This window comes from Misgurnus anguillicaudatus, chromosome 9 (assembly GCF_027580225.2).
Source record: "Misgurnus anguillicaudatus chromosome 9, ASM2758022v2, whole genome shotgun sequence".
Classification (NCBI taxonomy): domain Eukaryota; kingdom Metazoa; phylum Chordata; class Actinopteri; order Cypriniformes; family Cobitidae; genus Misgurnus; species Misgurnus anguillicaudatus.
In genome coordinates this window covers 28043483-28062819 of record NC_073345.2, presented here as the reverse complement: position 1 = coordinate 28062819, position 19337 = coordinate 28043483, and the positions used below count along the sequence as shown (strand labels likewise).

Below are 19337 nucleotides of genomic sequence, written 5' to 3'. Positions count from 1 at the left end.
ACACTTAGATAATTTTAAAGGGATAGTTCACCAAAAACATTTCCTAAACCTGTATGAATTTCTTTTTTCTGACGAACACAAACAAATACAATGAAATTCAATGAGTACGGTCAACTGTGTGCTTGCTTACCATCATTTATCAAAATGCTTCCAAAATATTTGTTTTCCTACTATGGAAGTCAAGGGTTACAATCAGCAGCTGGCTTACAATCATATAAAAATTTCTGTGTATATAAAAAACCTCATACAGGTTTAAAACAACGGGTGTATAGATGACAATTCTCATTTTTGGGTGAACCATCACTTTAAAAACATCTTAAAAGCTAATAATTAATTTATAAACTACAAAATTAGTGTCAAAATAGAGCCCCTAAAGTGCATTATGGAAGTGTACTACATAATCTGTGTTGCTGTAATTTCTCTAATAAACACAACATGTCATAACCTGTAGAACTGATATTGTGTTACTTTTCTGAAAGTATTAAAAGCATGCAAAATCAAATTTACCCATTTGGACCGGTTTTAAAAATCTTAAAACTGAAGAGGCACATAGCATGACCCATTCTGAATTTATTGAAAGGCCAAACAATTAAACAGCCCAAAACATTAGAATACATTGGCTGGAGTACTGGCATGGCAAAAAGCTTGGTAAAGCCACATGCACCATTTTCAATTCTGATAGCTGCAGTCTACAAGTACAAAAATATCTCTCAAAGTAAGATGCTACCATAAATGATAACTTGAATCGAGACTTACAATTCCAAGTGTGTAATTTAATTATTTACATGAAATGGCATAAATTGAGTTTCATACAATCTGAATGACAAGTTTGACCAAACACAAACTCTTTTTAATAACCCCCAAAGGGCTGTTATTTTATTTTAACTCAAGGCACAGAGATCAACCATCCATTTCAGATGAAGGTGCTTTAAGAAATCACAGTAAATAAAACCATGTTTGCTAACCATCGACGCATCACCGTGTCTGGCTTCCAAGCGTCTCCAAAACACTTGACTTAAGTCCAACACTGATGAACCAAAAACAACTAAAAGCTGTACAATACAAAAAAAGGTCCAGTCAGGAGGATCGAATTTATTCATCCTCCCCAGCCTTCTTTTTCTTTTTTTTCTTTTTCTTCTCGGTCTGATCCTCCTCCTCTTTTATCTCCGGCTCTGCCTCAACGGCTTCAATCTTCCTCTTTTTCTTCTTAGAAGGTGTGGCCTCCAACCCGTTTGTGACCTCCTCCTCAGGTTCCTCCTCAACCTGCTTCTTAACCTTTTTCTTCTTCACGCTCACCTCTGCATCTCCATTCTCCTAAACATGAAAAATTCATCAATAACACAACACGTGCAGAGAAAACATTGAGTCGGCATCAACCAACCAAGATCGGATGTTCTGCTCACTTCAGTGATCAAACCCACTGTGTGGGGCCTGCCAATGGTTCGGAGAAGATTTGCTCTGGCATGGTCTGATATGAAGCGGGTCCATGAGAAGGTCCAGCTTCCAGTATTGCCATGCCACATTTTCTAACAAGCTAATCGATATTTACACGTACCTCCACATCTCCTTCAGCTGTGGAAAGAGCTTCAAGCTTTTTCTTTTCCCTTTTCTTTTTCTTCTTTTCCTTCTTATCAAGCTTTCGTTTGATCTCAGCCGCTACCTCGGTGGCCTCAGCAACGGAAAATGTAACTCCTGCATCTCACACATCTAACATGACATTAATCTTTAAGCAAGTGTTGTGTCAGGCTCATTAAATCAGTATTTGCCTCCATTTTAAAGTCAGGTTAAGAGAGTCATCACTCACAACACGTTATTTTTAAACATATCAAATCGTATCTTTAAATATCTTACCTCAGCAACGGCCTCTTTCATAACATCCAAGTTTTTCCGTGGAGCTTCTCCGGTCTCATAGAAAGCCAAACGTTCTTCTACTTGATCACGCAGTTTGTCTCCAAACACACTGGTTGGCACCTCTATTAAAACACACAGATGTCAATGCGATACACTTTAAAATAAAAAAATCAGTGTTAAAGCAGAATTTCTGCTCAGGATATTTATTTTCAACATCCACTTAGGTGGATTTCTGTTGACGAAAAATTAAAAACATCACGGCAGAAACCAAGCGGTCAAATTCTACCCACATCAACCCTCACCTGAAAAGCAGTCGATGCGCGAAGCAATGGTGCATTTGTTGGCCAGGTACCGAGAGATGCGCCCTTTGTTTTTGGCAGCTGCGCGTCCGATGAACGTCGAGTGGAAAATGAGACCATACTTCGGAGTGTTTCCTCTAGTCTTCAGCGCCCTGAAATGAACATAAACCCCATCTACACAACTTTACATTTTAGGTAGACTGAATATTAACTTGTGGTCTAAATCTCCATGTAGAGAATCCTAACGGATCATCTTCAAAATTATCTACCTCTCATAACCCTAAACAGCCGTTCAGACTGGGGGGTACGTGAGGTTGAGCGGGATCACTTTTAAAGCGGGTTCACAGACCCGCTCAAATCACCCACTCCTGCAACGCCCCGGCCCTGCCATCACCACAGCTGTATGAAACCCCAGCAGGGAAGGGGAGACCCAGTACCTGAACAGGGCCTTCTCTGCTCCCAGGATCTGCACTGTGGAGGCCGGATATTTGGCCAGGTTTGTCAAACTTCCAGCGTGGGAGATGAGACGTGCTCCGACCTAGTTAAAACACAGATGTCAGTGTGAGCCAATTTTGACTACTTTAAATACATTTTGATTCACAGGGTATGAGAGGATATAAACACGTACCACTTCACCAATCAAAGCTGCTAAATTTGGCGCCACCTGGCCCATTTTCGAACGCAGGTACTCTTGCAGCTCCTGTCTGTAGTTTGTGAGGGACACCACGCGACTGGAAAAGCTCTCGATGTTGATCAGGTCAATCGGTGAGATATCCATGCCTTCAGGTGAAAAAAAAATAAAAACCGTGAGTGAAAAATGGGATCACAGAAGCACTTAAGTTGTTTGCTTGAGCAAAGGTGACTCAGTTGTTCAGATAAAGAGGTAAGCTGTCATCACAATGTTTCAGGGGATTGACAGATCTTAAGAACATCATAACATCTGAGGTTTACACCGAACAATCTGGATTGATAAAAAGCAACAAGTTCCTTGCCCATAGAGCTACGAGAAGCGTCCAGAATGGCCTGAGCTTTGCCGCTGTCCATAGTGATCTCCTCAAGGGCTTCCAGAATCTCCTCCGTCATTTCCTTTCGGTTCCCGATCAGCTTGGCCAGTTTACAGTATGAGCTGTTGTCGCTCACTATCTTTATCAGCTCTGGGAAATGGTACCCGTACCATTCACGAACAGATAAGAGAAAAGTGTTAAAGATAAACAAGGACATCCGTGATGGCAAAACATCAAGAGCTGTTTAAAGGGACACTCCACTTTTTTTGAAAATAGGCTCATTTTCAAGCTCCCCAAGTGTTAAATATTTGATTCGGACCGTTTTGGAATTCATTAAGCTAATATTCGGGTCTGGCGCCACCATTTTTACATAGCTTAGCGTAATCCATTGAAACCGATTTAGACCATTAGCATCGTGCTAAAAATAACTAAAGAGTTTTATTTAAAACTTGACTCTTCTGTAGTTAAAATCGTGTACTAAGACAGACTAAAATTAAAAGTTGTGATTTTCTAAGCAGATATGGTTAGGAACTATACTCTCACTCTGGCGCAGTAATCAAGGACTCCGCTGCCGCAACATGGCTGCAGGAGGCGCAATGACATTACGCAGCACCTGAAAAAAAGTCCCCTGCTATTGAAAGTAACCAAGGGAACTTTTTTCAGGCACTTCGTAATATCACTACGCCTGCTGCAGCCATGTTACAGCAGCAAAGTCCTTGATGTTACAGCAGCAAAGTCCTTGATTATTACGCCGGAATGAGAGTATAGTTCCTAGCCATATCTGCCTAGAAAATGCAAATTAATTTTCTGTCGGTCTTAGTACACAATGTAACTACAGAAGTGTCAAGTTTTAAATAGGAAAAATATCAAAACTCTTTGGATATTTTTTAGCGCGATGCTAATGATCTAAATCAGTTTTAATGGATTACGCTAAGCTATGCTAAAAATGGTACCACCAGACCCAAAGATCAGCTGAATGGATTGCAAAACAGTAAAAATCTAATGTTTAACTCTAAAGGAGCTGGAAAACGAGCCTATTTTCCAAAAAAGTGGAGTGTCTCTTTAACACTTGTCACCCCCCTCAGGTTGTGTTCTGTCCAGTTTGAGGCACCGAGCACTCCTAAAGTAAGGCTTTACTATCCCTCCCTTTCATTTACAGCCAGTGCACTAGGGGGCGCTGTCTGTGGTAAGCATTAGGAGGCTACCAAGATTATTTCTACAGAAACCAAATATTTTCCTTACCGAACGCGCATGGAGAACGTGTTGATATCTTTGTCTAGTTGATCTAGGAGGGCGATGGACTGGATGATCATGTTGTCTGCCCTGTTGACGTTGAATTTGACTTTGGCCCTGGAGTAGCTGTGACCCAAACCCAGTTGAGCTTTAGACGCTGCTTGGGCGGTGAGCCCCTTGACCAGGGAATGAAAGTGCAGACGCACACCTGTCAATCATAGGGAGATGAATTAAGCAAGTTCAATGAAAACTCTCCCCTCCATTTTTATTTCCATACTGTTCAGGTTTTCAGTATAAAGCATCAGAAATCAGGCGATCGAGTTGCATCATGACAATAGGGTGTTTACGGTTATTTAGGAATGCAATTTATTTTTTAAAGGTAACTCACCTCGTATTATTTCGGCAACTACGCCTCCTGTTTGAATGGACAACTGCAGCTCCTCCTGCAGCGCTGCTCCAAGCTTAGCATCAGACACACCCAACATAGTCTTCTTTTTACCTCCGGACGGCAGGTTGGTCTCCAAAAACAACTTGAGATCTGCATGGACAACACCTGTGGAGAACGCACAAAATTTCAGGTTACCTTTTGTAATGAAATCGTAATACAAATGGTTTTTCACAGATGTTGCTCAGTGTTTTGGAAGGTTGTCCTCACTATTATTCAGTGGATTGACAGATATTTGTACATCATTGCCTCCGATTAGCATACAATTTTTTTTAAAATTTCCTCTTACCTTCAGAAACTGCATTGATGTTTTCAAGCGCACCCTGGGCAGATTTAAACGGAAAGAAAGCACTTAGTCTGACCACAGTACTAAACTTTCCCACGTTTAGTACGCTCTCCTCCACCTATAAAAAACAGAAAAACAACATTACTACTAATCTGTCACAGTTAATGTGTTGCCATATCTTATAGGTTGTTTTCATCAATTGGATGCAGCCATGAAGTTGCATTTTCTGAATTATCAAGGACTAATTTCAACTACAAATCTTCACTTTTTTAGTAAAGAAAGACCTACCTACATCTTGAATTTCAATTTAAATACATATATTTTTTGTGAACTGTCCCTTTAAGAGTACATGTGAGTCTATCAATGGATTATCCATAATTATTAATGAATATTTAACCACTCCCAGTCTCGCCACACTTTATCTGCAATTAACGGTTTATAGCACAAAAAAAAATTGTACAACAAATATAATACAAAATGGACAATAAAAGGACCTGAGGTAGAAGCATCCCGATCTCTTCAACTTCTTTGACGGCTAATAACGCATATCCAGCCGCGTGCTCGAAAAGCACGTGCAACAGCACCTGAGAAGAGAAACACCATAAATCACATATTTTACAACAAAAAGGACAAAGTCTCAAATGCTTATATCTCTGTTAATAACCACTAAAACAATCAATAGTGTGAATTATCTGCTGGTGCTTTAGATCAACAACGAGCGCGTGAACCGTGCCCACGTGGTGGCACAATTAAGCTTTGTTAAGTTTACATATTTCATAGATTATCGTTACATAAGAATCGCAGATAACAACTGTCGTTAATAAACTACTTGAGTTTAGATTTTATTGTTGTAGAGATTCAGACTGAAGAGACGCAGATTAGCATGGGTTAGCAGACGCACCACGTGTTCTTCACATGGATCAAATTCTCCACGAGGATTAGCTTTGAAAACGGATAAACATCGCACACCACTTCGGAGATAAACAGACAATCGGATCCAAAAACACAAACACGAGGTAAGTGAAATATAAAGACTTAAAATCCGTTAAATGTAAGTGTTGTGCATGTAAAGTTAGTGGCCTCCAGTGCCATACTGAGGCCTAACTTGGTGCGATACCGGATTCACTATTTTATGTTTAAAAAGAAATGCAAGTTAATGATTTTACACGAACAGTATGTGGAGCGTGCATCATAATTGTGCATTTAAAACTCAAATTAGAAAAAACAACGTTAAAACAATTTTTTAGTAACGCAAATCTTTAAATCTCAACACTACCAGGTTGCACACTGCCAATGTGACACTGGATAGCATTTAAAAACACAAAATAAAAAAACGACGCAATGTCAACTTAAAACCTTTAAAATCTTAAAGAAGATGCTATCAAAAGAGTGCGTATACGATTATAAAATGCCTTACCATGTTTACTGTTTAGGTGCGCCACGCGTGCAAATGTGCTCCGTTCCTCCGAATCACTTGTAAAGGAAAGAGAGAATCGCACGCGCTAAATCAAGAAACCCCTCACGCTTCTTCCCTTCTTCTCTTATCGCGAGATTTCTTAACCTGCCTTTTGTTTCCTAGTGTGCGCCACCTGTTGGAAATACATGTATTTACATGGATATCCCGTTAGAAAAAATAATTTAATAATAATGAATATAATTAATATGTATGATGAAACGTTCATTCATACATTCTTTAATATCAAAAATTATAATTCAAGCAATTTTATTCAAATTTATGCCTCGTGGTATACCCTGTATAAAAATGTTTTTTTTTTTTAATCAAAAGCAACAACAGAAGCAGATGTTTCATTTGTGGGCTTCATTTTGCTCGGTGCTTTAAAGTATTTTATTTTTTGCACTACATTTGACTATTTACAATATATAGAGAAATTACAGCTTACCAATTAAATAAAATGTAGAATACAGAAAGCATACTATAAAATAAATAAAACAACACAACAAATAATGAACACATTTTTAATTTATTTATATTATTTTATTTTTACAGCATCTTTGAAAATATTTGACAGCACTATTTATTAGAACGTAATTGTCTATATGTTTATACAAGTGCAATTAAATATTCTAATAATATACCATTTTAAGGTAACACTTTACAATAAGGTTGTAAATTTTGTTAACATTAGTAAATGCATTCGCTAACAACGAGCAATGTAGTTTTTCAACATCTTTGTTAATGTAAGTAAATGTCAATAAAATTGTTCTTTTGGATTTATTAATGTTAATAGTTTCAACTTTGATTTCAAAATTATTAGTTTAAGGGATAGTTCACCCAAAGATGATCATTTTGTCATTATTTGCTCACCCTCATGTTGTTTTGAACCTGTATGAGTTTTTTTTCTTCTGCAGAATGCAAAAAATATATATTTTGATAAATTATGGTAAGCACACAGTTGATGGTACCCATTTACTTCCATAGTATTTGTTTTTCCTACTATGGAAGTCAATGGGTACCGTCAACTGTGTGCTTACCATTATTTATCAAAACATCTTCTTTTGTGTTAACACAATAAAGAAACACATACAGGTTTAAAACAACATAAGGGTGAGTAAAATAATGACAAAATGTTTACTTTTTGGTTGAACTATCCCTTTAATGCTGAAATTATGAACTAAGTTTAAATACAACTTTGTTGTAATGTGTTACACATTTGTATTTTCTTTTGCCCTCAAAAAAGTATGCAGGAATGCATTACGTTTTTTTTTATTATTATTTAAATCTATTAAAACTATACTCAACATATTGGAAGTATTTACCAAGAAAGACTATAGTGCAAGTAGTTTAAAAAGTAGAGGAAAACACAAGATACAGTCAACAGTTTAAATGCTATGACAGGAAACTGAGGAAGTTGCACACCCATTTACCAGTAATGAGAGAAGTGGGCATAACCATGGCAGCAAATTCCAGTGTTGACTTCATATTTTTAGATCCAATTTATTACCATATACCCACATCAGACAGGAATGCAGCGTGGGTTTCTTATAAACATGTCACTCATCAAACATATTTATATAAACAATATTGTGACCACAACCAAGTTATGTCAAATCCCATTTCTTGTGTGCATGTTCAGCGTGGGGGAGTTTATGGAAATATATGTCAAGAAACACCTCAGTGTGATCCAAGAGTTTCTATAAAGCCTGACTGCTTCCAGACCACTGACAGAAAAACACACACAGACCCTGCTACGGCCACAACCTGCATGCTGCAAGGTATATAAATGGGTGATTCTCACGAAAACTTGGTTTTAAAAATGTCAAGCATGAAAATGTAAAAATTGCTTAAATTTACTTTTTTTCCCACCAGACATTGAAAAACAAAGTCTGGAGTAAATGGGAACATTAATTTAAAAACTTTTACTTATCATTTAATACTTTTTGTAACATAATTTAAAAAATTAGTCCTAAAAAATCTCATTACCGCAACAGTCAGAAAACATCAACACTGACATATTTTCAAAATGACATGACAAACCTGAAAGAACATAATTTGGAGATTCTGCACATGCATTTAAAATCAAAGTATTATGCTTCTATTAATTAAATTAACATTTAATAAGCATCTGTTGCGGTAATGATAATCAAAATGTCGTGTAAGCATTCTGACAAGACAATATTTCAAATTAACTGTAAAAAAATGATCTTACCTGGTAGCCATCTTGAAGTAACTGGTCCATGTGCTTGGTCACTCAAAATCAAACTTTATTAAAATTCTGTATGTGTGCTTGAACTGTTCTCAAAAAGTGTTGCGGAGGATGAGAACATCAGGCATGGACACATAATTTTCCTAATTTTTCTTCATCATTATTTTACATGAATATTCAGTAAAAAATTTTCTGTCATCTAAAGTAGTCTAGCAAAACATCCATTTATTTTTTTTCTTATTATTTTTGTGTTCATTTGATTAAATTACAACATAACGCATGTTCAAACACAGCCGGACACATTGTGGTAATGAGAATTTCAGCAGAAAATGAGATAAAATTTACAATTATAAATAAAACATTGTGCAAGGTAGAACACAGTATTGTGTTAATTCTGATGCTTTTTAATGTTACTATATTACACATTTTAAAGCTAAAATCATTAGTGCCGTGGTGTTTCAATTGTTTCGTAAGAATCACCCATAAAGTCTCTTGACTTCACTCCTTCAGTCATATTCCTCCTGATTCCTTGTGTTTGTAGATTTAAGAATTAAAAAAGATGTTCAACAGCAATTCTGCATCCTATCATACAAATCAAAGAGTGCGTGTGTTTGTGTCTCATTCCAGTTCATGTCAACAATGCGAGGAGCAGTGACACTATGTTTGGGGCTTGTGTGTATTATTGCCCTGCTGGCTGAACAAGCAGAGGGTCACATCACATTTTTCAGCCTTAAAGAGATGAGAGAGCTCAGGGTGAGAAAGCAAACCTTTAGACCTTCTTAATTATTCATTTTATCTCCAACTGGACCCTCTGCCATTAGTACCAGTGGATACTGTATAATAAAATGGTCAAAATAGTCCCACTGGGGCAGTACCCTTTTATAAAGTACACCTTTGTACCTTAAGTGTTCATATTGGGACCATTTTAGGGTCATTTTTATTATATAAATCTAACTTTTTAGCATCATTGTCAACAGGAGAAGGAAAGCAAAAAGGATGCTGATCTACGGGCAGAGAGCAGTTTGATTGATGAAGTATCTCCAGAAGATGCTGGAGGAGAGACAGTGGTAAGGATTCATGTAAGCATATAATTTATCATTAGTTTTGGATTTGTAAAATAATATTTTTTTGCCATACAAGCATTCTGATAGCAAATTACCAAACATGTAACTTGCAATCAATTTGAATATTTTGGTCAGTTCAGTTCCAAATTTTTTAATTTTGTAAAAAATATTCCCTTACTTTCCCTAATATTCCCTAAATTTCCCTTCCTATTCATCATGTTTTGATAGCGGACATGTTTTGTTTCTTTGTAAAGGGTCAAAATGTTGAAACTGGATTGAAACTCAATGCCCAAAAGAGCCAGATTGGGTCTGCTTTCAGTAAGATGCTGCAGATCATCTTAGAAGAAGCAAAGACCGGTAAGGATAAAATCTTATTCCATCTTCAAAACATGTACTGTAGATGCAAACAGACTACTCTAATACATTTGCTTTATTTTCACAGAGAAATAATTAAGGCATTTTATCCACATTGAACGACAATTGCAGCCTGACGATTTGCCACGATTGCAAGCACAAATGTTTTAATTACTAATGCAAAGACAATCGCAATAAAATGAAATTGCATGCACTCGTAGTTTCTTGTCATCCATTGTTATGTTAGCCTCACATTCGTTTTGCCATTAATCTAAATTAGATTTCTTATTTCTTGCAGCATCTGTTTTCTTTTAATTCAAAGTCTTTATAGCCTTGCTTAATGTAACACAGTAAAAACCCTTTGGCTATTGGGTTTGTTCAAGTATCACGTCATGAAAATTTAAACTCAGAACACAGAATGTGTGCTTTTGAAGTATAATGGATGCTGCAAAATGAGCCACATTCTCAGAAAATTGTATTGTAGTTTTTGCTGTTACTATATTAATAAATGTTGTCCTATAAAATACCAAACGTTTAAACACATCTTTAAGATGCAGATGTTGAGGACATGTGTTTGTGTGAGATGCTGTTCACAGTGGTTCAGTTTAGCACTTTGGTTGCAAAGTATCAAATATATGTCCACATTTTAGGATATTTGTTATTGCATAAGCCTGTTTGATATTTTTAAACCCATAACAATTGTTAGACTGTATTGTTATGTGAGGAAACATATCAAAATAGAATTTTTGCTTCCCATTTTTCTCTTAATTATTATTAGTATTAGGTATTAAAATGTGGATTAAACAGTAGAAAATCTTAAAGGGGCCATGGCATGAAAATCTGACTTTTTTCATGTTTAAGTGCTATAATTAGGTCCCGGTGCTTCTATAAACCTAGAAAATGTGAAAAAGATCAACCCAGTAACTAAGTTTTGGTAAACCATTCTCTATAAGCACATGAAAAAATAGGTCGTTGAAATTTGGCTCTCCTTATGATGTCAAAAACGCACATTTTTGCACACACCTATAAAGTCTCAATTTTAACATGCTATAATAAATTATTTATATGGTATTTTAAGCTAAAACTTCACATGTGTACTCTGGGGACACCAAAGATTTATTTGACATCTTAAAAAAGTCTTGTGCCATGGCCCCATAGAAAACATTTTACTACATTGTTAGGTAAATCAGATAAACTTTATTCAAATGAAAATGTAAAGAATAAGAAATATGTTTTCAGTTTCTGCAATAAAAACACAAATTTAACACTGTGTGTCATCAAAAAAGAAAAATTCTGTCACCATTAACTCATGTTGCTTGTACTGTGAAATAACCTACATATTTATTTCCAAGGTGCATATGTCAACAATATTTATTTAAAATATCTTAAAATAAATATTTTTGTTAAGCTGTGTGTTTCCATAAAGATTTTTTTATGGTCCTGTCTGAAATGTGTGATCACAAAAGATCTTATTTCGTGTTTTATACACTGTCAGAAAAAAATGATCAAAAGGTGGTCCCTAGCTTTCACTGCGGTGGTACCCTTTCAAAAAGTATACCTTTGCATATAAAGGGGTGGTTTTCAGAACAGGGTTTAGATTAATCCAGGACTAGTTATATTAGGACATTTACAGTACTGTGCAAAAGTCTAAGGTCACCATGCCAGAATTAGATTTGTTGTTTTTGCAATGTTATAGTGATCTTATATAATTGTCTCTTTAATAGAATACATTCAGAAAATACAGGGAATGTGTATAAAGTATTATGCTAACTGTATAAATATGTAAACTGATGTGTCAAGTTTTAGGGTAAACTCCCCTTCCACTTGAGCAATAGCAGGAAACTGCAGGATCTCTTAAAGATTAGTCAATTTTCTTAAAAAAAAAATCCAGATAATTTACTCACCACCATGTCATCCAAAATGCCGATGTCCCTCCCCGCTCATTCGAGAAGAAACTATGTTCCTTGAGGAGAACACTCCAGGATTCCTCCCATTCCAATGGACTCCAATGGACCCCAACACGTAACAGCTAATGCAGTTCAAAATTGCAGCCCCAAAGGACTCTAAACGATCCCAAACGAGGCATAAGGGTCCCATCCAGCGAAACGATCATCATCCCTGGCAACAAAAACAAAAATATGCACTTCTAAACCACAACCTCTCGTCCTCCTCCGGTCATGCGACGCGCCAGCGCGACCTCACGCAATACGTCATCATGTCAAGTGGTCACGGATGACGTATGCGAAACTATGCCCCAGTGTTTACAAGTGTGGAGAAAGAGGACCGTTCCGACGTTGTTGTATGTGGAATGATACTAATTAATGTCTTTGTGTCAGTTTATTGTTTAAAGTGGTTCGCAAATGTGCGTTTCATATATGTAACACGTAACCTTTCAACATCATTACGCAATTATGTGACGTCGCACTGGCGCGTCACAGGGCCGGAGGAAGACGAGAAGCCGTGGTCCAAAAGTGCACATCCTCCATTTTTCCTGCCAAAAATGACAATCGCCTCGCCAGACAAGACCCCCATGCCTCATTTAGAAGTCCTTTGAAACTGCAATTCCAAACAGCATTAAAACTGTAAAGTGTTGGGGTCCATTAAAGTGCATCAAAATGAGAAAAATCCTGGAATGCTCTCCTCAAAAAACACAACCTCCTCCTAACTGAACAAAGAAAGACATCAACAGTCTGAACGACATGGTGGTAAGCAAACCATCTGGATTTTTTTAAAAAATTGACTAATCCTTTAAACCTAAATAAAATTAAATCCTAATTTATAATTTTAAAGAAATTATTATTTTTACTTCATTATGCTAAAAAAACACTCCAGGTCACACTAAACACAGACGATGCCTAAAGAAGACATTTTTTTTTTTTACATATTTCCTGTATTTTCTGTTTGTATCTTAATAAAATAAATTGAAAAGTAAATATGAATGCAAATTAAAACTTCTAAAACAACAAGTCCGGCGGTGATGGCCCAAGACTTTTACACAGTACTGTACTGTAAGTCATTTTTACAAGCAAACCTTACAATAAACAATGCAGGTGTCTTGAGACAAAACAAAGACATGTCAGTACAAGGTGTTTTGAAATTAAGGCAGCTCAAACATGCATTTTAGTCTGGGACTGATAAGCCCTGTCTGGGAAACCGCCCCAAAAGAGATTATTGTAGTAACTCTTTGGTACATATTGGTACCAAAGATTGTATATTAGTACCTCAAAGGTATGTATTAGGACCTTTAAAAAAAAGGGTATTGCCTTAGTGACAGCTTGCACTGTAAAAAGTAAGAAGTTGGATAAACAGGAATTGTCTCTTTTATGTCTGATGGAATTAACATGTAGATGTCAGTCTCTCACAGATCTCATATTCTTTCACTCCAACAGCCGGATCTCTGGCAGGAGGAGCAGGTAAAGTTATGGAACAGTCACTATTAAAATACTTCCCAGTTATTCCTTCTGCTTCTTCTGACACAGCACAGTATACTGGGCAGACTGCTCCCTCTTCAGAGCTCTGTAAATGAGATAAACATGTAACCGAGAAAGTTCTACAGTGATATAGTAGGAAAAAGTCAAGGTCAACAAAACATTCAACCCCTTCGCCACGCTTAGATGTAAACCAGATTTTGAACCTCTGCTTGTTCTCTCTTGCATTCCCTTTCTGTTTCAGTTCTTGTAATAATCAAGGAGTCATTTTAAAGAACCACACTTAAGCTTTTATGTCAAGGAATGTTTTGGCTTTGTTTCAACTGCAGTTATGCAGAAAAGTGACACCACATGGAAGTGTGTTTTGCACCCACTTCCAGTAAAACCAGTGCTCTTTGCAGCCAAGTTTCTGAGAAGTTCAGTGTGTGTGTTAAAGGATGAGTCCATTTATTTAAAAAAATCCAGATAAATTACTCACCACCATGTCATCAAAAATGTTGATGTCTTTCTTTGTTGAGGATTTTTCTCATTTTGATGGACCCCAACACTTAGCAGTTTTAATGCAGTTTGGAATTGCAGTTTCAAAGGACTCTAAATGATCCCAAATGAGGCATGAGGGTCATATCTAGCGAAACGATTGTCATTTTTGGCAAGAAAAATAAAAAAATATGCACTTTTAAACCACAAATTCTCATCTATCTCCATTCCTGTGATGCACCAGCGCGACCTCACGTAATTGCGTAAAGCCGTGGAAAGGTCACGTGTTACATATATGAAACGCACATTTGCACACCATTTTAAACAATAAACTGACACAAAGACATTAATTAGTATCATTCCACATACAACAACGTTGTAACGGTCCTCTTTCTCCACACTGGGGCGTAGTTTTGCATACGTCATCCGTGACCTCTTGACGTGATGATGCAATTTTGATGACGTCTCATCACAGGACCGGAGGAAGACGAGAAGTTGTGGTTTAAAAGTGCATATTTTTATTTTTCTTGCCAAAAATGATAATCGTTTCACTATAAGACCCTTATGCCTCGTTTGAGATCCTTTAGAGTCCTTTGAAACTGCAATTTTAAACTGCAGTGTTCCTTCCTCCACTGTTAGTGTTGGGGTCCATTAAAGTCCATTAAAATGAGAAAAATCCTGGAATGTTTTCCTCAAAAAACATAATTTCTTCTCGACTGAACAAAGAAAGACATCAACATTTTGGATGACATGGTGGTGAGTAAATTATCTGGATTTTTTTTTAAAGAAAATTGACTAATCCTTTGAGCGACACTGGATTGAACACTGGGTGTTTTTGTGACTTACTTTAAAGAAGAAAAATCCAACCAGGTTGAAGAGGAATCGGATAATAAAGTTATAGTGCCTCATAACTTCTGTCATAACTACACCAGGATGCAAAGAGTTTGCTGTGACACCTGAAACATGTAGGAAACACACAAGCATCAATCGTTTCAAAGACAAAACAACAAGCAATTGGATAAAGTCCTTGGTGCCTATCAAACGATAAAATTTAAGAGGGATAGTTTACCCAAAAAAACATTTACTCACCCTCATGTTGCTTTGAACCTGTATAAGTTTCTTTATTAAACACAAACAAAGATATTTTGAATAATATCACACAGTTGGTGGTACCCATTGACTTTCATATATTGGTTTATCCTACTATGGAAGACATTGGGTACGGTAACATATGTGCTTACCATCATTTATCAAAATATCTTCTTTTGTGTTCAACAGAAGAAAGAAACTCACAGAAACAACATAAGGGTTTTTAAATGGTGACTTTTTTTTGCGTGAACTATCCCTTTAATTTCTATCTTTGGGCTGTTACGAATTTAGGAGCTTTTACTTTCTCTCTCTCTCTTTATTTTTATCTATCCAGATGAAAATCCCAGCCTACCACAGATATTAATAAAAACTTTTTTTCTTGGTTACATAAACGTCCATTTATTATCCTTGATGTCTACACAAATGATCAGGAACACATCATTTAAGATTGATTTCTTCTGTATGAATTTGGATTCACTGTTTCTTTTCTAAAGACAACACCAGAATAAAAAGTGGTTTGGATGTGTACCTGTGCCCTGAAGCCTGCGTGCCAACTCATTCGTCCAAATGACATTGTGTAGCTTGGTGTGATTATACGCACTATCCATCACATAAGTTAAGTTCTCCCCACGGAAATGAGAGAAGTCCACTTCACCTCTCCAGTGATTCACAGAAGCAATATTTACAATGCGAGCAGGGGCTGATTTTTTCAGTGGGTCTGCGGGATAATGAGAAGATCAGATGATTCCTTGCAAGTTCTTGGTATGCGGTACATCGACAAAGGCATTATTGTCTGACCTAAAAGCAAATGGGTAAGTAGGAATGGCCCAATGTGGTTGGTTGCAAATGTGATGTCCAACCCTTCAGCTGTGATTTCTTTCGGAAGGCCTGTAGGAGCATGGAAACGAAAATTAAATTGCTGAATCTTAAACCTAACAGACCAAATAAACCAGTTTAGGCAGATTTATTTTTTTGTAGGGGGGTATACCAAAATGAGAGAGATTAAGATTGAATTTCCACCTGAAGCTCCGGCATTATTGACCAGGATGTGCAATTCCTTCTCTTCCTCCAAGATCTGAGCAGCAAACTTCCGTACAGATTCAAGTGATGATGTGTCAACCAGACGCAGATGGACGTTCTGGTTACCACTACTTTTAATGATTTCCTGCAAAGCTGCTGACCCGCGAGCTTCGCTTCGGCATGCCAAGATCACCCGCGCCCCACGTCGGGCAAAGTCCAGGGCAATGAACTTCCCAATTCCTGATAGTTAATATGCAACAAAAAAAATATTTGTGCTAATAGTATCAACGGAATCAAAGTCAGTCATTAATAGCATAACTTCATTTCATATGAATTCAGATATTTCATATGACAACAGAGATTAGAGAAACAATGTTATCAGCTTATGAATATTGATACGGTGACGCAACATTCACCCAGTAGTCAGGCTATAGATACAGTAAATGCTCGACATAGTAAATGGGTTCGATCACAGGGAACACAAATACTGATAAAATATAGCCTACTTTATTATTCTAATGGACTGGGTTAAAGCGACCGACAAATGCGTAAATGCGCAAACTTGAAATGTAAAAGTAGTCTAAATGTAAGTATTAATCATTTCTTATGTGTGATCTCTCGCATGATTTGACATATTTTATACAGTAATTCTTCTTGAAAATAGTATATCATTCATGTTTTGCGCACTTCTTTTATGCAAACTTGTGCATGCTTACTAATAAATAAACCGAATAAATAATACTTATAAAGTATTCTCACATGCATTGGAACTAATAAATAAACCCAATAAATGATACTTATATTAGTCAAAAGTATTTTCACCTGTATTGGCACCAGTGACGATAGCAGTCTTCCCATTTAACTTTACCGGACAAGCGCGCGGGTCCCACGAACCTCTCCGTTGCGCGCGCACTACGACGGACAATATCACCGTTGAAATCATCCATAAGGGATGGGAATATATGTCACTCCACTCCCACGACATTTACCAAGTCGTTTAGGCTCCGAATATTTAGATGAAAGCCGATCGCATATCCTTGGAGACAATGGGTACGAATGTACACTGGTCGCGCGCACAGGGCTAAAAGTCTTCAATGCATTACGAGTTATTCAAGCGATTCCCAGCCTCCGCTGGGTCTTAACGTCTGAATGCAGCTTACCTTGAACAGACAAGACAGACAGACTAACCTTGAACAAATCATAAACATTGCAGTTATATCTAACTTGGAGTTTAGCTCTATAGGTCAGATCATAAGAAACACAAGATAACCAGACGTTATTTGAGATATGCTGTACTCTTATTCAAAGATATAATATTTTATCAGTATGTGCATGTGTAACATGAGATGCAAATCCATTACCCTGGGGTACCCATGCTAGCACCACGGTGAACCAGTTAATCTAGAATAGCAAAACTACCTATTTCTGCATTGCTTTTTCAGAACGCATAGCATTTATGTCACATGAGAGGCACATAGAGGGTGTATTTAATAAATAGCGTTTCCAGCCAAGTTTGAGCAATTAAAAAAGAACTATAAATACACATTTATATTTAAAAATATTAATATAAAAAATATTCTGCTATTTGAAATATTTTCATTGTCCTACAGACATTTGCTTTTCATTGCTTTACTTTTTTAAGATGAGGGAAAACTGGGAACTTTCATCAACTCATACAGTCACAAGAAAATGTGTTAGGCTCATCAGATTTCCTTTTCTGTTTAGCTCAGCATACTTTTGACCAAAACAAATCTTTCATCGTATTTGCAACTCCAGTAACTAACCTGTGGCCATACTACAGGTCAAATGAACAAAGATCCTCTGATTGTTCACAGGAAGCTGTGAGAAAATATTATTTTCCCCTGGAATCAATTTTTTGTTCTGCCAGACTTTACGACCTCATGAAGTGCACAAAACAAGATATCATATTGCGCTGATATCATTATCCTAACTACGAAAGTTCCTGTGGCCCACATAATATACTCTTGAGTGTTTGTGTGTCTTGTTTGTTAATGCCTTAAAGTGGTCGAGGCAAGCGGAGAATCATTATCTCAGCACACCAGATGCAGAACGAGTCCTTACAAGCACTGATAGATGGAAAGGTCATACTTGCCTAAATAACAGCCCATATTATCCCACTCATTTACAGAAATGAATAACAATGATATCATTATGTGGTCAGCATCATGTGGACAATTAGCACAAAATTAAAAAGTTATTTGGATTGTATTTACACTCTTAAATTATAGGTGATGTCCCATAGGTCAAATCTAAACATTTGGTGAGTTGAATTAACCCAACGGCTGGGTTTGTCCTTTTTGACCCAAGGGTGTATTGAAATAGCATTGTTTAGAGTTGAAAACCTTTGGCACAGTGGACAACATTTGTCCTATTTTATTCTTTAAATAATTTAAAAAAAATTTTAGTACACATATGCATCTATTGGGATTGTTTCCCAAAAAGGGATTTGCTTAAACCTGGACTAGGCCTTAGTTTAACAAACATGCCTCACTTAAACATTGCTCGGGTGCATGTTGAGGCAAAACAAAGGGCACTGATCTATTTTAAGATATGTCAGTGCAAGTTGTTTTAAGTTTGGACAGCTCTTACATTTATTTTAGTCTAGGACTATCTAACCCCTTTCTGGAAAACCACCCCAGTGTGTTTAACCATAAATAATCTTTCAGTGTGTTATTAAAAAGAGTTTTTGCCATTAAGGGATTAAGATTTCACATAATAATTTTAATGGGCGCGCACACACAAATGTATACGTGGTGTTTACACTTTAACACAAGCAAAGACAAAAATGTCCCCCCTTATCTATATATTGAATATTTTTGGATTGTACTTTGGTCTTCCTTGTATCTTTAACCAGTACTGAATTTGTCAAACTTGATCCCATGAATGAACTCTGAGAGATAAACAATCTTTATGACACCACAAAACCTTTGGCATGCAGTGTATTAATAACACTCGAGTCTGAGAGTACATAGAATAACTAACAAAAGTTTTTTAGTGTTTAAAAATCCTTTTTTTTTCATAGAAAACATATTTTTGCAGTAACAGGAAAATTGTATGGTTTAATGAAGATCTACATGCAAATTTGGGAGGAGTCTGATAAT

The 19337-nt window shown here is 36.7% G+C and overlaps 3 protein-coding genes and 1 non-coding gene across 6 annotated transcripts; 1 reads left to right on the top strand and 3 right to left on the bottom strand.

The window, feature by feature from the left end:
• Window positions 1-550: 550 nt before the first annotated feature.
• Window positions 551-6682, bottom strand: nop56 (NOP56 ribonucleoprotein homolog). The gene is made up of 12 exons (XM_073871413.1): window positions 6536-6682; window positions 5613-5702; window positions 5122-5236; window positions 4776-4940; window positions 4403-4595; window positions 3143-3336; window positions 2779-2930; window positions 2588-2688; window positions 2154-2302; window positions 1852-1973; window positions 1556-1669; window positions 551-1314 (listed from the first exon to the last, which is right to left on the bottom strand). Exons 1-12 carry the CDS (start codon window positions 6536-6538, stop codon window positions 1093-1095), a joined length of 1620 nt encoding a protein of 539 aa, XP_073727514.1. The 5' UTR covers window positions 6539-6682; the 3' UTR covers window positions 551-1092.
• LOC129424578 (small nucleolar RNA SNORD57) lies at window positions 1739-1805 on the bottom strand. The gene has a single exon (XR_008638115.2). It is a non-coding gene; the product is annotated as a small nucleolar RNA SNORD57 (small nucleolar RNA).
• mlnl (motilin-like) lies at window positions 5697-10415 on the top strand. 3 transcript variants are annotated; one of them, XM_055180386.2, is made up of 6 exons: window positions 5697-6134; window positions 8214-8352; window positions 9411-9536; window positions 9761-9850; window positions 10102-10204; window positions 10290-10415. In XM_055180386.2, the coding sequence occupies exons 3-6, from the start codon at window positions 9414-9416 to the stop codon at window positions 10295-10297; spliced, it is 324 nt and encodes a 107-aa protein (XP_055036361.2). In that variant the 5' UTR covers window positions 5697-6134; window positions 8214-8352; window positions 9411-9413; the 3' UTR covers window positions 10298-10415. The 3 variants fall into 3 exon arrangements, with proteins under 3 accessions (XP_055036361.2, XP_055036359.2, XP_055036360.2); XM_055180384.2 differs by having other exon boundaries at window positions 9761-9862; XM_055180385.2 differs by lacking the exon at window positions 8214-8352 and having other exon boundaries at window positions 9761-9862.
• Window positions 10416-13083: 2668 nt separating this feature from the next.
• LOC129423875 (retinol dehydrogenase 11) lies at window positions 13084-17479 on the bottom strand. Its single transcript, XM_073871414.1, has 6 exons — window positions 17038-17479; window positions 16216-16455; window positions 15994-16083; window positions 15725-15913; window positions 14953-15062; window positions 13084-13717 (listed from the first exon to the last, which is right to left on the bottom strand). Exons 1-6 carry the CDS (start codon window positions 17198-17200, stop codon window positions 13538-13540), a joined length of 972 nt encoding a protein of 323 aa, XP_073727515.1. The 5' UTR covers window positions 17201-17479; the 3' UTR covers window positions 13084-13537.
• Between the last annotated feature and the right edge of the window lie 1858 nt (window positions 17480-19337).

What these genes read in the sequence shown, in the direction of transcription:
- nop56 (XM_073871413.1), bottom strand. An exon ending in AGTTGCCGAAATAATACGAG is followed by an intron (nt 4,596 to 4,775) that starts GTGAGTTACCTT and finishes TATGATTGACAG; the next exon opens with GTGTGCGTCTGCACTTTCAT. An exon ending in CGCTTCTCGTAGCTCTATGG is followed by an intron (nt 2,931 to 3,142) that starts GCAAGGAACTTG and finishes TTTCACCTGAAG; the next exon opens with GCATGGATATCTCACCGATT.
- mlnl (XM_055180385.2), top strand. Translation starts at nt 9,414, where the DNA reads ATGTCAACAATGCGAGGAGCAGTGACACTATGTTTGGGGCTTGTGTGT. An exon ending in AAGAGATGAGAGAGCTCAGG is followed by an intron (nt 9,537 to 9,760) that starts GTGAGAAAGCAA and finishes CATTGTCAACAG; the next exon opens with GAGAAGGAAAGCAAAAAGGA. An exon ending in AGACAGTGGTAAGGATTCAT is followed by an intron (nt 9,863 to 10,101) that starts GTAAGCATATAA and finishes TTCTTTGTAAAG; the next exon opens with GGTCAAAATGTTGAAACTGG.
- LOC129423875 (XM_073871414.1), bottom strand. Translation starts at nt 17,200, where the DNA reads ATGTCGTGGGAGTGGAGTGACATATATTCCCATCCCTTATGGATGATT. An exon ending in CGTCACTGGTGCCAATACAG is followed by an intron (nt 16,456 to 17,037) that starts GTGAAAATACTT and finishes ATTAACTATCAG; the next exon opens with GAATTGGGAAGTTCATTGCC. An exon ending in TTGGATTTTTCTTCTTTAAA is followed by an intron (nt 13,718 to 14,952) that starts GTAAGTCACAAA and finishes TCTCATTTACAG; the next exon opens with AGCTCTGAAGAGGGAGCAGT.